Below are 16,931 nucleotides of genomic sequence, written 5' to 3'. Positions count from 1 at the left end.
GACTAAATTTATGCTATATTGCATCAAATACACATTTAACGTCTTGAATCATCCTTTGAATTAAACTTCTCCCTGCACGCCACCTGTCTAAGAGCTAAATGCAAAGCAAAGTTTATTCTTCTGTTTGTGGTATAAACATCTAAGTGTTTAATCGATTGCCGCAGGGCAGGAAACTGAAAACGTTTGAAATCCAGTTGCGCAGTGGGCCAGTCAGGGGATTTCAGCTTTCAGTTGCCCCCACTAACATAGCACTTTCTCAATAGCAGCGCAATGTTCATGCCTTATCAACTACATCATTTACTAGGTAATGTCTGTAATCAGCGATAGACTATAACAAGACTAATGAGGGTAATTTCACTTCTCCACTGTACCACCGAATTTCCGTTTTCACTTTCCCAAGAGCAAAATTTACTTGCCCCAGACAATCGGATCTGGGTTTTCTCTGTAATGCAGGGTACCGTGTTACTTTGGATTACAGTGCATATCATTTTTCTCATAAAATAAGAATATTTCCTTCAACTTGGAGAAATAAAAATTCAGATTAGAACAAAATGTGACACAACACTCGCTGTGAAATAAGTACACCTATTGCTATAAATACCGTTCTGAAAATACCCTCTACAAATACATTACAAAACAAGTATCTTAGTTTTATGCAGTTTTCGTACTTTAAGCCAGAAATTAAGTTTCCCACTGCTACTATCCCGCCGTCTTTTTGTTTTTTAATGTACATGCATGAGATAAAGTATCATAAACTTAATCTTACAGAGCGGTTTTCAATCCGTTGAGTGTCGTAAAACCAAAACCAAGAAAGTAATCACTCTAGCTTATCACAAAGAGCGCAGACAATCCAATGAACCAATCAAACTCGAAGTAATTCCATGTAGCGGACATAAAGCGCGGGTAAACGAGTGCGAGTGAGTTACAATAGACCAATTTCGATATATTAAAATTCAGGTAACAGACCTCAGTACGAGGCTCAGGGGAATAACTGCAGAGTTTGTGGGGTTTATTCCTCGGAGCGTCGTGCTGAGGTCTGCTGTGTTAGGCTGAATTTTGATATATCGAAATTGGTCCATTGGTTTTGGTCTTACTTCTGATTGGACGAGAAAGTGGCGCAAGTTTTTCAAATGAAAACCGCTTTATGCTGCTATACTAGTGTTTATTTCTAATAACCCTGCAAGATAATATTTCAGACCTCGCATTCCATTTACTACGAAGAGTGAAAGCACATTACTTACATTCAATACAAAAATGCAGCAAGGCCGACAGATTCATACGCAATGATACAGCGTTACTACTCATCAATCAAAACTCCTAAAATTTCATTTCAATACCAAGAGCAAATTTTATGATAAATTCAATTTGGGATAAAAAGGAGCCAACAAAAAAATAACTGCTGAGGTTGCGAACTTTAGTTATTTTTTTCTGCCTTCCATTTCAGTTATCTTTTCATTCCTTTCTTTTTTCCATTTCGTATCCAAATTCAATTAACCGACTGATTGCAATCCCATACCTTGTCACCTATTTTGTTCTATTCTGCTGGACTGTAATTTTCCATCTCATTGCCGCATTCCACAAATACAATTGCTTTGACTCCTCATCAGTAGTGAATGAGCTTGTACCAGTTATGTTTCTGTGCGTGACAGTTTTACTAGCCAAATCTGTCACCCATAACTTCAAGTTGTCATAACAGCCGCCCAGCCAGATCATTAGCTTCTTACAGTTATTTCGGGTGGATTGTTGTAGGCGCGGTCTATGAAACATTCCATTAAAACGTGTAAAAAACAAAAATTAACCTGTGTTGTCCTACTTAAGCAAACGACACTGTTGTTCGAAAGATTAATGACCACTTTACAAGCTAAATAACCTGCATAGCAGACGTTTCCTTTCCTTTTCCAGGCGGAGAGATCGAACAAGCGAGCGAGCAAGCGGGCGAACGAAGGAGCGCGCCTGGGGTGAGCAAAACAGGGGAGAAGTGGGGAGTGAATTAGGGAGCAGGGAAAACCCCCTCCCATTGCTTTTTTTTTTTTTTTTGCATTCGCTCGCAGCTTCGTTCCCTTCGCGTGTTTTTTGGAAACGTCTGCAAACTAAAAGCCTCCTCTCAAACCACTTTTGACCTGATTTCAGTTTGATGTTGAATCACGTCAACCGTCTTGTCCAGTCATGCACGACTTGCCCCATCGTCGAAGAGAGAAGATCGTCTTTGCTTCCTACTGCATGTACATTCATGTTAGTGTTGCGATTGCGTTAGAAGCAACAGAAAATCTACCACTGATAAATTCTGATTACAAGCTCCTACTCCAACTCCTGGCGATCAAGGAGGATACGCAATTCTTCCAGTTCATCTCTGGTTCTGTGTGAGGAGATCATGCATTAGAAATCAAGACATTATTCAGATTTATTTAAAAAGCCAGTAAAATTCTTTGTTGTGACGCTAAATAAACTAGCGGAAGGGTGGAACTGGAACTAGCATCAGATAGTTTTTATGTTTATTTCTGTTTAATCTTCAGTGAACTAGCCCGTACACCCATCACGTGGACGACTGATAAGCAATCCTTTCAAAAACGAATTTAGATGTGGATATAGACAATACTGATAGAGAAAAATTGCTAACTATGTCTCTTAATTTCGTGATCTATATTATTATTTATATAATAACCCAAGTTATTCTCCCATTTTGATTGATTCTCGCCTATAATCTATCAGAGGACAGACACACGACTGACGTCATCATTACGAAGTTTTTCCCTCGGCGTTTTACAGTGCGTTACTGAGACCGGGGCAACCCAGACAATGAAAACCAATCAGATGGCAGAACTGAAACAATAGATTCCAACATTTTCAATTCCAGCCAATCAATTGTCCGGTACAAAACAATCAAATATCCGGTACAAGACAACTTGCTCGTTGTGATGCTCGCGACTACGGTGTCTGTTAATAAATTGTCAAGCTCAAACCGTTAGAACTTTCGCGTTAGAAAATATTGTGTTACTTTACTGTATGTTTTACATTACAAGCGTGATAAACTCATCAGATTAACCGTTTTCCACTGTTAATGAACGGCCATTCAAAATATCATTGTTTTTTGTTTAAAACCGTAGAATAATAGATTTTGGCACGTTTTTACAAAATAAATTTCGCTCCTGTTGTCTGTGCGTGTTCTATTTTTACACAGCTTTTGTTTGTCATTAAAGCGTATATGACATGAAAAATAATTTCTGCTTACTGGAAAGGCCTGTCAAAATACAGAAGAATAGCATTTTTCTTTTTGAAATATCTTTTTTCGTTTTAGAGATATTGTCGTTTTTCTATTAGGGTCATCAGTGATGATGTCATATTGTTTGCAACTAAAAATGGTAAAATACTGAATAAACAATATCTCTGGAAATATTGAAGCAGTGTTCTTGAAACTTGGCACCACAAATGTGCATCACAAAAGAAACAAAATGGCACCCTTAATGCTGTTGCCATAGCAATTCTTTCGGCTCCAGTCTCTTTCTGTTAAAAAAACAAATATCCCCATTTGCAACCTCTAAAGTGAGGTAAAGGGTCCTACTTGGAAGAGACATAGTTCCCATATTGTCTTAACTCCCATTATTAGACTGGGTGGGGTAGATGGTTCTTGGTTTAACACAAAAACTGGGAATTTCAGTTTTTACTAAGACAGCACCTGCCGCAAAACTGTCGTCATGGCAACAGCACTAAGGGTGTCATTTTGTTTCTTTTGCATGTGATGCACATTTGTGGTGTGGTGCCATGTTTCAAGAACCCTGCTTCAATATATACATTTCGCCGATAAAAGTAAAATATAAAACTTTAAGGTAGAAAGCTGTTAAAATTATGAGAACACTGAGCTATAAGAATATTGAGCGTATGCAGATTTTTTCACTCTGATGATGGTCAAACAGATCGAAAACGTTAAGACTCAATTTTAATAGCTTTTTACCTTAAAGTTTTATATTTTACCGCTTCAATAATTCCAGATATATTGTTTATTCCGTATTTTACCATTTTTTATGTGCAAACCTTATGACGTCATCACTGATCTAATCTGCATAGTAGAAAAACGTCAATATCTCTAAACGAAACAAGATATTACAAAAAGAAAAACGCCATTCTTCTGTATTTTGAAAGGCCTTTCAAATAACCAGAAAATATTTTCATGTCATGTACACTTTAATGCAGCCGACCGTGCAAAACCATCACGCAGTTTTCGGAAAAACCATCGCGTTCACTGTCTCAGTAGTTGTACACTTCGGAATGAGCTTCCTTTCTGGGTGTATCAGTGTTTTGAAATAACATCTTCATCCAAAATTCAAACGAATGTTTTTTCCGCGTTTTACTATCAAAGTCTCAACGTTTAAAATCACTAAGGTAAATACAAAGGACGGCTCCATAGGAACCTTCCCTACTCAGAGACCACTTGAAGGGTTTCTTTTAACAGCCCCGACGATATTCAAACCCTACACCACGCACGTTGGCGATATATGTCTACGAGTGACACTCTTACGCAGCTTTTCTTCTCATGTATTTTCTAAATCAACCAACTACGGCAGAGAAAGTGCAGCGTATAATTCAATTCAAATACGCGAAAGTAATAACGGTTTATTGATAAGCGATATCGTAGTTGCGTAAGCATCACAACGAACAAGTTGAGATTTCACTGTTTTGTACCGGACATTTAATTGGCTCGATCTGAAAATAGGACATTTGATTGGCTGGATTTGAAAATGTTGGAATCCAGTGTTTCAGTTCTGCCATCTGATTGGTTTTCATTGTCTGGGTTGCTCCGGTTTCAGTAGCGAACTTAAGCAGTGACGCTTTTGCGACGCGGACGCTAACCGGAAATTAAAAGTTCTCGTTCCAGGTGTTCACTACAGCTTTTTGGTCAGGAAAGTTTGGCTTAAAATACAAACACGACGACTTTCCAGTTGATCCCACAGGGTCAGAAGCGCGCCAGAATTAGCACCACTCCTCTTCCGGTTGCCTTCCGCGTCTCAAAAACGTCGCTGCTTAAGTTCGCTAAATATCAGTTGACGAACGGCTCAACTCAAAGCACAAAATAGGAAACCACACTGATTTACCGTTGAAGATCCTTAATGTTGTCATCCAGTACCCTCTTCTGCATGGCCTGGGACCTTTCAAGACATTCTTTCGCTCTCTGGAATTCTCCTATTTCTTTGTGCACCATACCAAGATCAAACAGAGACTTGGCCGTGTCACGATGATCCTTCAGCAACTCAAGTCGCATCCTCAGTGCTTCATCTGAATACGGCTTAGCTTTGTCGTATTGACGCAAAGCATAGTAGTTATTGGACAGATTGTTCAGAATGGTTGCTGTGAAGGGATGGTCACCCAGTTGCTCCCTGTAAATTGGAAGGGTCTGTCGTTCTCTGACTGCAATGGCTTCCCGGTGGTTTCCTTCAAGCGATAGGGCCACTACCAAAATAATTTACAAGAAAATATTATCATTCCTCTGTCTTGATGCGTTCCTGTTAAGTACGGGGAAAACTAATGAGGAATTGATCCCTAGACAAGGCTCAATTACCAGCTGCTGTTCGGGAGAGGAGGGGAAGATTATAAACCGGACTCGAGAGTGCGGCGGAAATAGATTAGGTAGATTAGATACAATTCACGCGCACACGCGTTCAAATGTTAGTGGGTTAGAATCCCAATCCGATTGGTCCTAGCCAGGCTCTTGGCTGGTATCATTACTCTGAGTTGATGAACAAGACTATTTACTACCACAGTACCTCGCTCAAGCCAAGGATGTAAACAACAAATGGGCATTATGTGACGATAGAAACAAAATCAATCCACGTACCTGCCATATCATTGTATGTTGCTCCAAGCATCACGATGTCCTCGTCCCCATGTCTTTGTCTAATGTCGATAGCCTGCTGAATTTTCTCTTTCCCTTCAGGAAATTGGCCTTCTTTTACCAGACATCGACCAAGTTTGGAGAGACATTGGGCCCGGCTATTACCCGCGTTGATGTTCAGATCAGGACTGCTCTGAATTCTGTCGGCATCCACCAAATATTTCTTGGCTTGTTCCGCGGCTTCATCACACAGGCCTGGCGAACACGAGCAGTGGAAGATTTCTTTGATCCCCAGGGAGGTGAGGCACTCACTCAATCTCTTTTGATTTCTCATTTCTTCAGACTTCTTTCTCAACAATTCGAAAACAGATGCATATTTCTCCTTTCCAAGCATCTTTGCCAGAAGCTCCCCGACGCCGTTGAAGACATCGATGCACTTTCCAATTTGTACTACAGTCATTTCTCCGTTGTCACACCACTCAATAAGTTGCATGATGTTCTCTTCTTCCTGTCGGAAAGCTGTGATTGCGTCTGAAGCGTTCTTGCTCAGGAACAGTCTGAATGTGTCTGTCAAGAAGGCAAAAAAGTGATCGATGAACACATTCCGCGCATTGACGAAGACTTCACGAAACTGATCTAATGCCTTTTCTCTGCAGTAGTCACCAATGAATCTGAGTAAAGTATAGAAACAAACACCCCCGACGATGTGTTGTTCCAAAAGAGATCGCTTTGCCAGTTCCAATGCATGTTTTGTGAGTTGATGTTCGCTTAACACCGATGAACGAAAGATTTGTACAGCTCTTGGCAGAGTAAAACGCCCTCTAAGAAGTGCTAATGTTACAAAGGCGTTCTTTTCTTGTGCAGTCTGCCAAAGCAAATATCGAGGCAAACGCCGATCTTTTCTTCCTTTGGAACAGCCTGAATCCTTCCTAAGAATTCAAATTTATCTTGTGGCGATGAGCTGCTCATACGCTCCACGAGACTAAACAAGTCGTGATGTGACAAGGCTAAGGTGTAGAGAACGAGTGGAATGCCGCTACAGATCTCTGATAGCCGGTACGCGTGCTGTTGGTTTACCACCACATCTTTACAAGCTCTTTGCAAGAGCTGAAATGATTCCTCTGGTTTAAAGCAGTCCAGATGAATTATCTCTTGCTCTAAGCCCTGGAAAACAGCTTTCACTGACGATGTGAGTAGTAACTTGATTTTTCTTGAAATCATGACTATTTCAGTGATGAAATTTATGATCTTCGATTCTTCGCAAGGTGGGGTCATCCTCCTTTGTACCATTTCGGCCTCAGGGAGACTCTCTTCCCCATTGTCACCGGCGCTAAGCAGAAATTCGAAGTTGTCCAGTAACAACACCGTGTAGTAATCTTGACTTTTCAGACGATTTTTCAGTTCAGATATCGGGTCCTCTACAGGATAATGGTAAACTTGTTTAAGAGCCTTTCCTGCGAAATCATCGAGTGATTTTAGATATCTGCAGTTGACATAAACAACCACGGTGCGACTGTCGGAGTCCAATCTGTCGTTTGCCACCTTGATAGCCGTGGTTGTTTTACCCACACCAGTAACGCCATGGACGAGGACGCATCTGCAATTGTGTTCTGGACAAAGGAATCTACTAATGGCGTTGCATTCCTGGTAACGACTGACAAAATGCGGTATTGTCTGAGGGAGATGGGAAAGATCTCTGAAGGTTCCTGTGAAACAATTGTTACTTCGTTAATCACCAACTTGTGCAAATACTAAGAGTTTTACTGGTATATTGAATGAAGTGGAAAAAATCAGTGTCCGGCTTGAGAGCTCTTACAACTTTAATGTTTACTTTCCCTTTCAGCTGAATTATTTGTTCGCTTTGTTCTGTCTAAATAGTTATCAACTCAGCTAGGGATACTAAGCCAGGGCGCAGCTGCGAAACAAAATAGTAGACCTAACAAGGATAAATGTGCGAAAGAAATTAACCGCTTAGTGCACGAATAACCAAGATGTTATAGTAAAGGATGGGGAGGACATTACCACAGCCAAACGTGTCACGATTGTATGATGATTGAAGAGGAAAGATTTTGGTCATTCACGTGGAGCGAAGAAAAATATCAACCTGGAGAAATTGTAGAGAACAGTTAAAACAGGAGTTTTTGAGAAATCGAGTCTCCAGGTAACGGACTCGTGACTGAATTTTCTGTTGTGGTTTTTCAAAGTCGACGAAACGTCAAGCTGTTCTTGCCCATTTTGAAAAAAAAAACAGCGTCAAGTACGCATCATTGCATGGCACACCTTTGTCAGTATTGCCAAAAGCCATTTAGTCGAAGTCACAATAGAGACCGCTACGAGAGGCAAAGTTGTTAGTTAGGATTGGAAAAGGAAGCAGAGGAAATGGCTGCTGCCTTTCCAGGAGTGGTTTCCAAAGTCGAATCAGACGAGGAATTTGATATGCGAGATGACGCAGAAAGCATAAACACTGCTATCGATTTGAAGGATACATATGAAAACATGGAAAGTGATTTAGAGAACGAACAAGACAGTGATTCGAAATCTCACAGCAACGATTCAAGCGACGATCTTCGTATCCAAGTGAAAGGTCCCCTACGTCAAAGCTATGGCAAGGAAGTCGAACCTTTCTTGGAAGGGGATCTGTGGAGAGGTTGCTAAAGCCAAAGCTTTCAATGTCCTTTTACCGTTTTCAGAAGGACGCTGCGAAAACTGTAGTATAAATATAAAGTGGTTTCGTCGTCTCAAATGCGATCCAGTACACGAAGAAGTCATGAAAACCCCGTGTCGCTTCCTAGATGAAGACTCTTGACCAATAGAATTTTTTTCGAAAAAAGCGAATCTGTGATAGAGGGAGATGAAATAGAGGAATGGGAAGAAAGCACCGAAGTATTGAATAAAACCAAGTCTGGCAAAGAAACGGTTTTGTCAACGAGCGTGAATAAACATGTTGAAAAGAGAAAATGGTTGTCACCCGAGTTTTTAAAGACTGTTAGAGAATACTAAGTAAAAGTACTTCCATTAAGAACCTTAGGTGTAACATTTCAAACGATGGAATTGGACTAAAACTAGCAAGAGATGAGAAAATGATCAAGGCCGTCATATATCACTGAGCAAGCATACCATGACAAAAAAGATCGCCGAAAAACTCATACAGAGACGAATATTGACGAATAACTGGTTGCTGAGACGACAAACTAGTGGTCTGTTTTTTGCAAATTCTGTTGCAAGGTACATACATTTCCGGGCAATCCCTAACGACACACTCATCAATCTTCTCTCTTTCCATTAAAGATAATCGATCATTTCCTCACAATCCTAAAAACATCGGTCTTCACACGTCTTGATAATAAGTTTCTCGAATGGTGAATCTCCCCTAATTTCGCAGGAAACAATAAGTTCATAGAGCAAATGTTTGAAGAGTGCCAGAAGCACAATTTTATATACTTCTCTCAAATCATCTCTATTAGGGGTAGCAGTGCACGCAAACGCGACTCGGGAATAACCTCGATACACAAAGTTAAACCGGCATAGCCATACTCATTGTTGTATTGAGGTTAGTATTCCACTTTTCCCTCCTCCTAGTCTCCCATTTTTCCACCAATCCTCCTGTTCCCTTTTACCTAATTCTTTCAGGAGAGTGGTGAAGAAAAGACCCCTGTCTCTGAGTTAGAGATAATCATAAGTTTATAATACCTGTGTAACTTTCCCGTGTTGGCGATGGAGCAGTAGCATCTGCATGTCGATCTAACAAAGATTTTACAACAGTCATCAATACAAATGACCAAGTCGTGAAATATTCTTTTCTCCATTATTAACGTTCCAGAAACGTGTAACCGAGAAGGCAATAAAATCTTCTCAATTTCACTGAGGTCAAACGCAAAAATGAATGTCACTTCTGTTTTCGCACCCTCGTAATTTGTGAGAGTTTGAAGTGAAAATGTGCAACGAAGAGCAGAAGCAAACCATATTACGAACCAGTAAACTAGGTGGATAGCATTTATTAAATTATTTATGAATATCTGGGTTGAAAAAGCAATGTAGAAAGTTTAACTTTCACTGACTGTCTTATCTTTTGAGTATGACTCTTAGAGAATTGGGATACTTTTTTCATTGTCATTGAGTCGCTGTATCCGTTTCTAGTCGGTCTGTTTAGAGTGGCACCTTCTAGTTCTAAGGATCAATACAGTTTGGGTCCTGCGTAAGTTTTGGATGTGTAAATCAAACATTCCAGAGTGTAATACAACCTGACCCGGTTGATCCGATCCCTGAAGACTCGCCAATTTTGGCATCTAACTCCTCCTCCTGCCTGAAAACAAGATACTTAGATGTTTATGACAAATTCAAACATCTTACGTTAGCCTAAGTAACTTCTAGACTGGATAAAAACAAGAGTAAATGAAGGAGAGAACGGATCCCGTGATATTTATTAAAAACCTATTTATAGCTTGTGCCGGGTTATTTTTAGTCTGCTCCACTTCGTTACAAAAAACTGGCTACATTCAAATAGGTCTCGCTACTCAACGTTATTAGCTTGTGTTATATCTCACCTCATCTGAGACGCATTTTCGTATACAGTAACAGTCATTTGCAACTCGTCTTTGAATCCAATTTTAGAAAACTCTTCCTGAAATCTTTGCTTTAATCTCCCTGCCACAACAGCATCCATAAATGCCAGAAACCATTCTTTTGTACTAAAACACAAGTCGACAAGAACAGAAGACGGTCTCATAGACAGGACTCTATCCGCCAAACCCGCTAAGGCATTTCTCACTGCAGTCTCAACACCGGCCGGGTTTCTATGGTACAAAGCTGCTAATGTTGCGATGCCGGCTTTTATCAATCCAACTGCCAACCAGGGCCTGTCAATTTTGACATTAACGTAAATTCGTCCAGGTTCACAACCAGCTTCCAACTCAAGAGCAGGTCTATGTCCTGCAGCTTCTGCAGAACGCTCTTCTGCCATCAGATTGTAATATATTTAATCTTTATCAACGTCTGTAACCTGATGTGTCTGTTCAGCTGACTCAGGGGTGACTCTGTAGTAATCAGTGACTCGCCTTTAAATTTCTTCTCTGGTTAAGAAATTTCCTTTACTGTCATAAAAAGGTTGAGTTTCTCCTTCCTCTGATGCCGCAACAACCATGGCATTCCTGAACAAGAATAGTATAATACTGTTACACAATTCTCACGCCATGGACAGGAGGGATTTCAAAGATGGGTTAGTGTTATGTGCAATGAATGTTGAATGCTGCACACGCAAAACTTGTAACCTTCCTCCCTGAATTTGAATTCGATCACAATCTCGAGTTGCAAGAAAAAGTGACTAGCGCAATAATGCCTTATGTGCCATTGTCAGAGAAAACCGGGCAGGACCAAAACATCGAGGTCGGCAGTTTACCTTCATCTTTTCACAGTATAAAGGCTATCCGGAAAAATTAAGAACCATGGCATTTGCCGATGAAGGCGTTCGTTTTTCTTCGAGATATCGCCACATCATGATTTTGGCCTCTCAAGCGGGCTAAAATGGACGAAATTTCGGGCAACTTTAGTTGGGCCTAAAAGATACCTCGCACAAATTCCAGAAACTCTTATTTTCGTGCGATAATATTTGTCCCTTTATTAGTTGACTGAGACATATTAGAGGTCTTTCGCTTTAATTCTATGGTTTTCACGAGGTGCTAAATATCGCCGCCACTTTCAGGGAGTTGTTTCTCAAATGTGCGACGGTTTATTTCCACAAAAATACATTTTTCTGATAGTCTTTCACATTGTCAGCAATATCCAGTTTAATTAAAATTGGTATCTACAGGCAAATCGGAGAAATTGGTCTCGCAAAGGTTTTCAGTTGGCAAAAATATAAACAACTTCTCCACCTCTACACCCTGTCTGAACAAATTTCCTTTCCTTTTAACACTCCATTTCATTATTTCGTTTTATTTTTGACATTCGAAACAGCTGAATATATTTTGAACTACATTTTGGCAGGGTTGATGAAAATTAATTTGCCTTCGCAAGCTTTTTATCATGAAACGCATATCAAAACTATTTCAATTAATCTTCAGAGCAACTCAGTTGCGTGCAAAATGTAATTCAGTTTACGTTTATGGCTCACACACATGGCTCACGTTCATACAATCCCGTTCTTTATGGACTCTCAAATAGCTATCAATAACAGCAGTAAAATTAGCAAGAAATTATCGATACTAATTTAGACGTAATTTCGTTACATTAAAGGGGTGGTGAATATTAACAGGAGCAACATTAAACAAGTTTTGTTGAAAGTAAATGTTTCAGTGTGATACACGTAACAGGGACATTACCGTGGAGGTTTCATATCAGAATGAATAACAAAATGAATAGTGTTGAGTCGGTCGACACTCGGCCGACTATTGACCGACTGTTGATCAAGTGTCGATGGAGTGTCGACCGAGTATCGATCGGTGTACTAATATCTACTAGCCTTGCGACAATACAAATGGCAGCAATGAACGCAAGAGAGATTTCCGCTGGCAGTCCTGACATAGCAGGATTACATTGACGTATCGGGATGTTTATTTCATTCGTCTGTCCTTTTGTCATGAAGCTCAAAAGCTTGTATAGAACTTTGAATTTTTAGTCGGTCATCACCAATTGTTTATTATTTTTGTAGTTACCACGTTAGTCTTGTGAGTCTAGGGCCCGACCATCGATAGTCATGTTTGGGTTTGTCTACTGGCCTTGGTCTGTATCTCCCACAAAGATCCTGTTTAGGTCTCTTGTTCTCTTAACTTTATTTTCTATTGGGTATTTCAGGAACTCTGTAGTTCACTTTTGAAAGTAGCGTGAAAGTGTTTGGGTTAGTGTCCTGTAAAGATGTTTAATCCTCCCGGGCCCACGCATCGCTATTTAAGTACGTGGACATTTGTTACCGCTCAAGTAGTAGCACCTTTAGTAGCAGAAGCAGCTGTATGAGCAAGATAGAAATCTGTGTAACAAAAGAGAGTCTCGGTACCTCCTCGTTTAGTCGATAAAGAGAGATATTCATTACTTTCTGACCCTTCCGTGGGCCGGATAGCAGTAAAGTTTTGTCATGACCTGTCAGTTCCCTAATTATGGCCGCATTCTCTGCGAGGAGGGAAGGGAAAGATGGTGATGTATTCCCTCATTGCTTACATTCAGCTGTTCCAAATACCTCTGACGTCTTCCTTTGTCGTTTGCACGCTGATAATTAAAGCAAATATGACGCGCTACCCGCACTGCTTGCCGATTTTTCGGATCCGAAAGAACAGTTAATGTTTTCAAAACAAAGGGGAACCCATTCAAGGAGGGTGCAGATGTGGAACTATGACGCCGGGAAGAGATACTTGGACATTAAATATTGGCAACGGTGAAAGAAGGCAAACCCCTTTCCCTCCCACCACCACCCACACCCTGTTTGCAACGGGGTGGAGGAAAATCTGTTGTCCCAGACCGTAGTTCAATTTCATTAAGATTTTTTCACAATCCATTAAATAAATTTGTGTTTAATTTTGACATTTAAGCCAACTGCGTGTGTTTTTGAATCCTTTGTTTTTCTATGGATATTCTTGGGCAACTAGCGAAGTTGTTTTATTTTTGCTTACCACGAATCGCGTTAAAATCATAGTGGCAAGCTTAATCAAATGCTTCATGTTTTTTTTTTTTTTTTTTTGGTCCGTGACTTTTTCATCTACTTGTATCGGTTTGCAGTGCAATGTGTTAGTGCAACCAATGTTTATAAGAGACCTTTGAATCGGAACAAAATGATCACAAGCTTCATAGCAAGTGGTCGTTCTTCAATTGCCTGCACGAGGTAATAAAGGAAGGAAATTAAGCGGAAAACAAGATGATGTACAAACCTGCGACGATACAAACGACAACAATGAACGCAGAAGAGATTTCCACCGGCAATCCTGACCAAGCAACGATTACACGTATTGGGATGTTTATATCAGTCGTCTGTCCTTTATGACCATTTCGTGGGCCGGATAACTAGAAAGATTCATCATAACCTGTATTTCATCATTGTTTCAATTCAGCTGCACCAAATAGACACCACCTCTGACGACTTTCCTTGACCATCTCATTTGCACGCTATTAGTTGAAGAGAAAGTTACCCACCACCCGCACTGCTTGCTGATTTTTCTGATTCGAAAGAACCGTTAAAGTTCTCAAAACAAAGGAAACAATATTAGAGAAATCGACATTGTCAACTCCTGTCGTCTGACCTTTGAATTCTGTCACGCGTCACGCCTTCCAAAAAGGAGAAATCGATGTAAGCAATGTCCCAAAATTAAATTTAGGGTGAGGCTTCACTCACTATTGACTGGCAGTTTGTTCTACTCGACAGCAAAAGAGAGCCGGGAACTGAGGACCCATTTTGCTTTTCCATGTAGCGTGACGTTAGAAATAGAATTTTCGCGGAAAAAATTCAGTCTAAATAATAGTAAGGATTGGCGAGTTTGAAATGTTTACATACTTAGATTAATAATGATATCACAGCTCAAATGTTCCATTTTCTGTGGAAATAAACTGACACACTTTTGAGAAACAACTCCCTTTTATCTCTTTTTCTTTTATCTACTTATTTTATCGTATCCATACGCAATAGACATAATTAGCTTCATGATTATTATTATCAGTGGACACGTTTTATTTGCATTTTATACCTTTGCATACTTGATGTTGCATTTAGACAGGCAGGTCCACATCAGCCATCGGCTGACTTTTACCAACCTGCGTCAACAAATAAAGCTATGTATGTGTGTATGATGGCTAAGATTTGGGTCACGCTCATTACGGATTCCGCTGCGATATTTAGCACCTTTTGAAAACCATAGAATTAAAGAGAAAGACTTGTAATTTGTCTCGGTCAACTAATAAGGAGACAAATATCATCGCAGGAAAATAAGAATTCCTGGAATTTACGTATTTGTAAAATATCTTTTATGCTCACCTAAAGTTGCCCGAAACAAATCATGATGTGGTGATATCTCGAAGAAAAACGAACGCCTGCATCGACAAATGCCACAGTTGTTTATCTTTTCGGATAGCTTTTATACTGTAAAAAGGTGAAGATAAACGGCCGACCTCGATGTTTTGGTCCTGCTCGGTTTTCTCTGACATTGGCACAACTACAAAATGTTCATTTTCTAATTTTAATAATCTAATTGTTAAAACAATTAGATCATTCGCTCTCAATTTCTATGAGGTGATAGTTGATGAGGCCGATCAAAACTATATTTTTACAGAGAACTGGACAGGGCGAAGACTTCTTCGCACTAAATCTTTTTTATGTATGAAACTATGATGTTATTACATTTTGCATTACAGAATAAAGGTCTTCGCACAATTTTTTTTATATAGTACTGTCTCACTTTGCTGCAAAATTTGCGTAAGTGTAAATATCGATCAGCTATCACATCATAGAAATCGGCCTCATCAACTATCACCTCATAGAAATTGAGAGCGGATAATCTAATTGTTTTAGTAGAATTCTTACTAAAATTCACTTCAAATAACGGTTTCCGATTATTTCTTGCGCCTGAAAAAGATCGCTTGGATTGAATTGTCATTTAAAATTGAAGTTGTGTGTGCGCGCGTGCATCAGTTTTTTCAATAATTTCAACTTTTTTGCAGGTTAGAAACCGTAAATGTCCTATAATTTCGTTTATTCGACTTCTGTTCTACGATGGGTGACTTTAGATGGAAATGCGAGCAAAATTGACTGGGAGATCGAACTTATCACACCAATCTCGCCAGTACCGAGCGTCTTCTCGACTGTAACAAGCAACATGGAAATAAAACACAGCAAAACGAAACATCTTGACTCACCCTACAGCCGAGTGAGATTTGACAGATTTCGAGATCGAATAAAAAACTTTCCGAGTTTCAAGAGAATTCTGCAAAACGTGTATGCAACAAAAACATTATCCAACACAATCGCTTGAGTTCTTTAGACTGAATGTTATAAGTACATGTTTTGCGTTGCTTTCGTTGCCATTCAACTACACAGCATCAGATAAAATATGGACGATTTTGGGTCAATTTTCGACTATCGAGACCTAGACAATCTGTCATACAAGGGTTATAACTTATACTACGCGCGAAGAAAAGAAGAAAACATAAACAAATACTAACCTAAACAAAGCTCGTCTTCAGCCTTGCAAAATCGATGGTTTTTGCAAAAAATATAATTCAGTATAAAAATATAGTTCAGTATAAACAGGCATCAAGTGGAGGTCGGAAAGCGAGGAACACTTATGTGACTTTATTCTGATTGGTTCTAAAACAAAAGACAACAGAAGACAACATTGAGTCGACACGCTGATTAGCTTCCTGACAAGTTTGACATTGTTCTTACGCAATACTGAGCATCTGACATCGAGGGTCAGCAAGGCATTCCACTGTCACACTGACCAGCGAGGATAAAAGAAAAATATAGAAATATATTATAATAGCATTTATAATATGGTACTGGACCAATGTTTCTTGAGCGGTGCGAATTTTGCAATAACGACCGCTAAGATGACCACTAAGATGACCACTAAGAGATAGTTTCGGCAAAATGCTTTTCCAAAACACTGGACAAAAGAGAACAGCTTCTTCTTAAAAAGAAATATTTTTTTCTTTATGTCTGCAGGATAATTTTACTGAGTTAAACGTTCAAGAAAGTGGCGTGGAAGAGCCATTATAATTAGAAACTTAATTGAACTAGCTTGTCCAGGTTGAGCTGGTTCCGTCCGCATTCGGGAATATGAGTCTCGTAATTATATAAACTTGCAGAAGAAATAATACGAGCGATATCTCGCCATTACGGACCTCACAGCTGGTCAATAACATCTGTGAATTGTAGAAAATGTACTCTTAAACAGGCCAATTTTGAAGTGAAAGTGAAACGTTAGCTTGGTTAGGATGACTCGGGGGCGGATAGGGGGTGGCTACAGTTTTCAGTTGACATACAGCGCGCAATGATTAGTTCTTTCAGCCATTTTGAACAAGAAAATCTTTTAAGCTTTCCTATCATTCTAGCGTACCGTGGAACACAAGAAATAATAGGAAACGCCAATATACAAACTACAATTAAATAGGGAAAAAGGCCACAAAATGTAAC

The 16,931-nt window shown here is 39.7% G+C and overlaps 1 protein-coding gene and 1 pseudogene across 2 annotated transcripts in view; both read right to left on the bottom strand.

Moving 5' to 3' along the window:
• Nucleotides 1-1,388: 1,388 nt before the first annotated feature.
• LOC145481273 (uncharacterized) overlaps nucleotides 1,389-16,931 on the bottom strand; it is a 51,086-nt pseudogene continuing 35,543 nt past the window's right edge. The window contains exons 4-6 of the transcript XR_014048612.1: nucleotides 5,828-7,530; nucleotides 5,088-5,442; nucleotides 1,389-2,356 (exon numbers count right to left, since the gene is read on the bottom strand). The product of XR_014048612.1 is annotated as an uncharacterized LOC145481273 (transcript). The remainder of the gene's footprint in view (nucleotides 2,357-5,087; nucleotides 5,443-5,827; nucleotides 7,531-16,931) is intronic.
• Nucleotides 9,868-11,086, bottom strand: LOC145484663 (uncharacterized). Its single transcript, XM_081463271.1, has 2 exons — nucleotides 10,369-11,086; nucleotides 9,868-10,127 (listed from the first exon to the last, which is right to left on the bottom strand). The coding sequence occupies exons 1-2, from the start codon at nucleotides 10,782-10,784 to the stop codon at nucleotides 10,040-10,042; spliced, it is 504 nt and encodes a 167-aa protein (XP_081319397.1). The 5' UTR covers nucleotides 10,785-11,086; the 3' UTR covers nucleotides 9,868-10,039.

Source organism: Orbicella franksi, chromosome 1 (assembly GCF_964199315.1).
Source record: "Orbicella franksi chromosome 1, jaOrbFran1.1, whole genome shotgun sequence".
Classification (NCBI taxonomy): domain Eukaryota; kingdom Metazoa; phylum Cnidaria; class Anthozoa; order Scleractinia; family Merulinidae; genus Orbicella; species Orbicella franksi.
The sequence above is the reverse complement of the archived record's forward strand: the minus strand, read 5'-3'. Positions and strand labels throughout refer to the sequence as shown.

Coding starts and splice junctions, on each gene's coding strand:
- LOC145484663 (XM_081463271.1), bottom strand. CDS start 10,784: ATGGCAGAAGAGCGTTCTGCAGAAGCTGCAGGACATAGACCTGCTCTT. Junction 10,128..10,368: donor GAAAATGCGTCTCAGATGAG/GTGAGATATAAC, acceptor TCTTGTTTTCAG/GCAGGAGGAGGAGTTAGATG.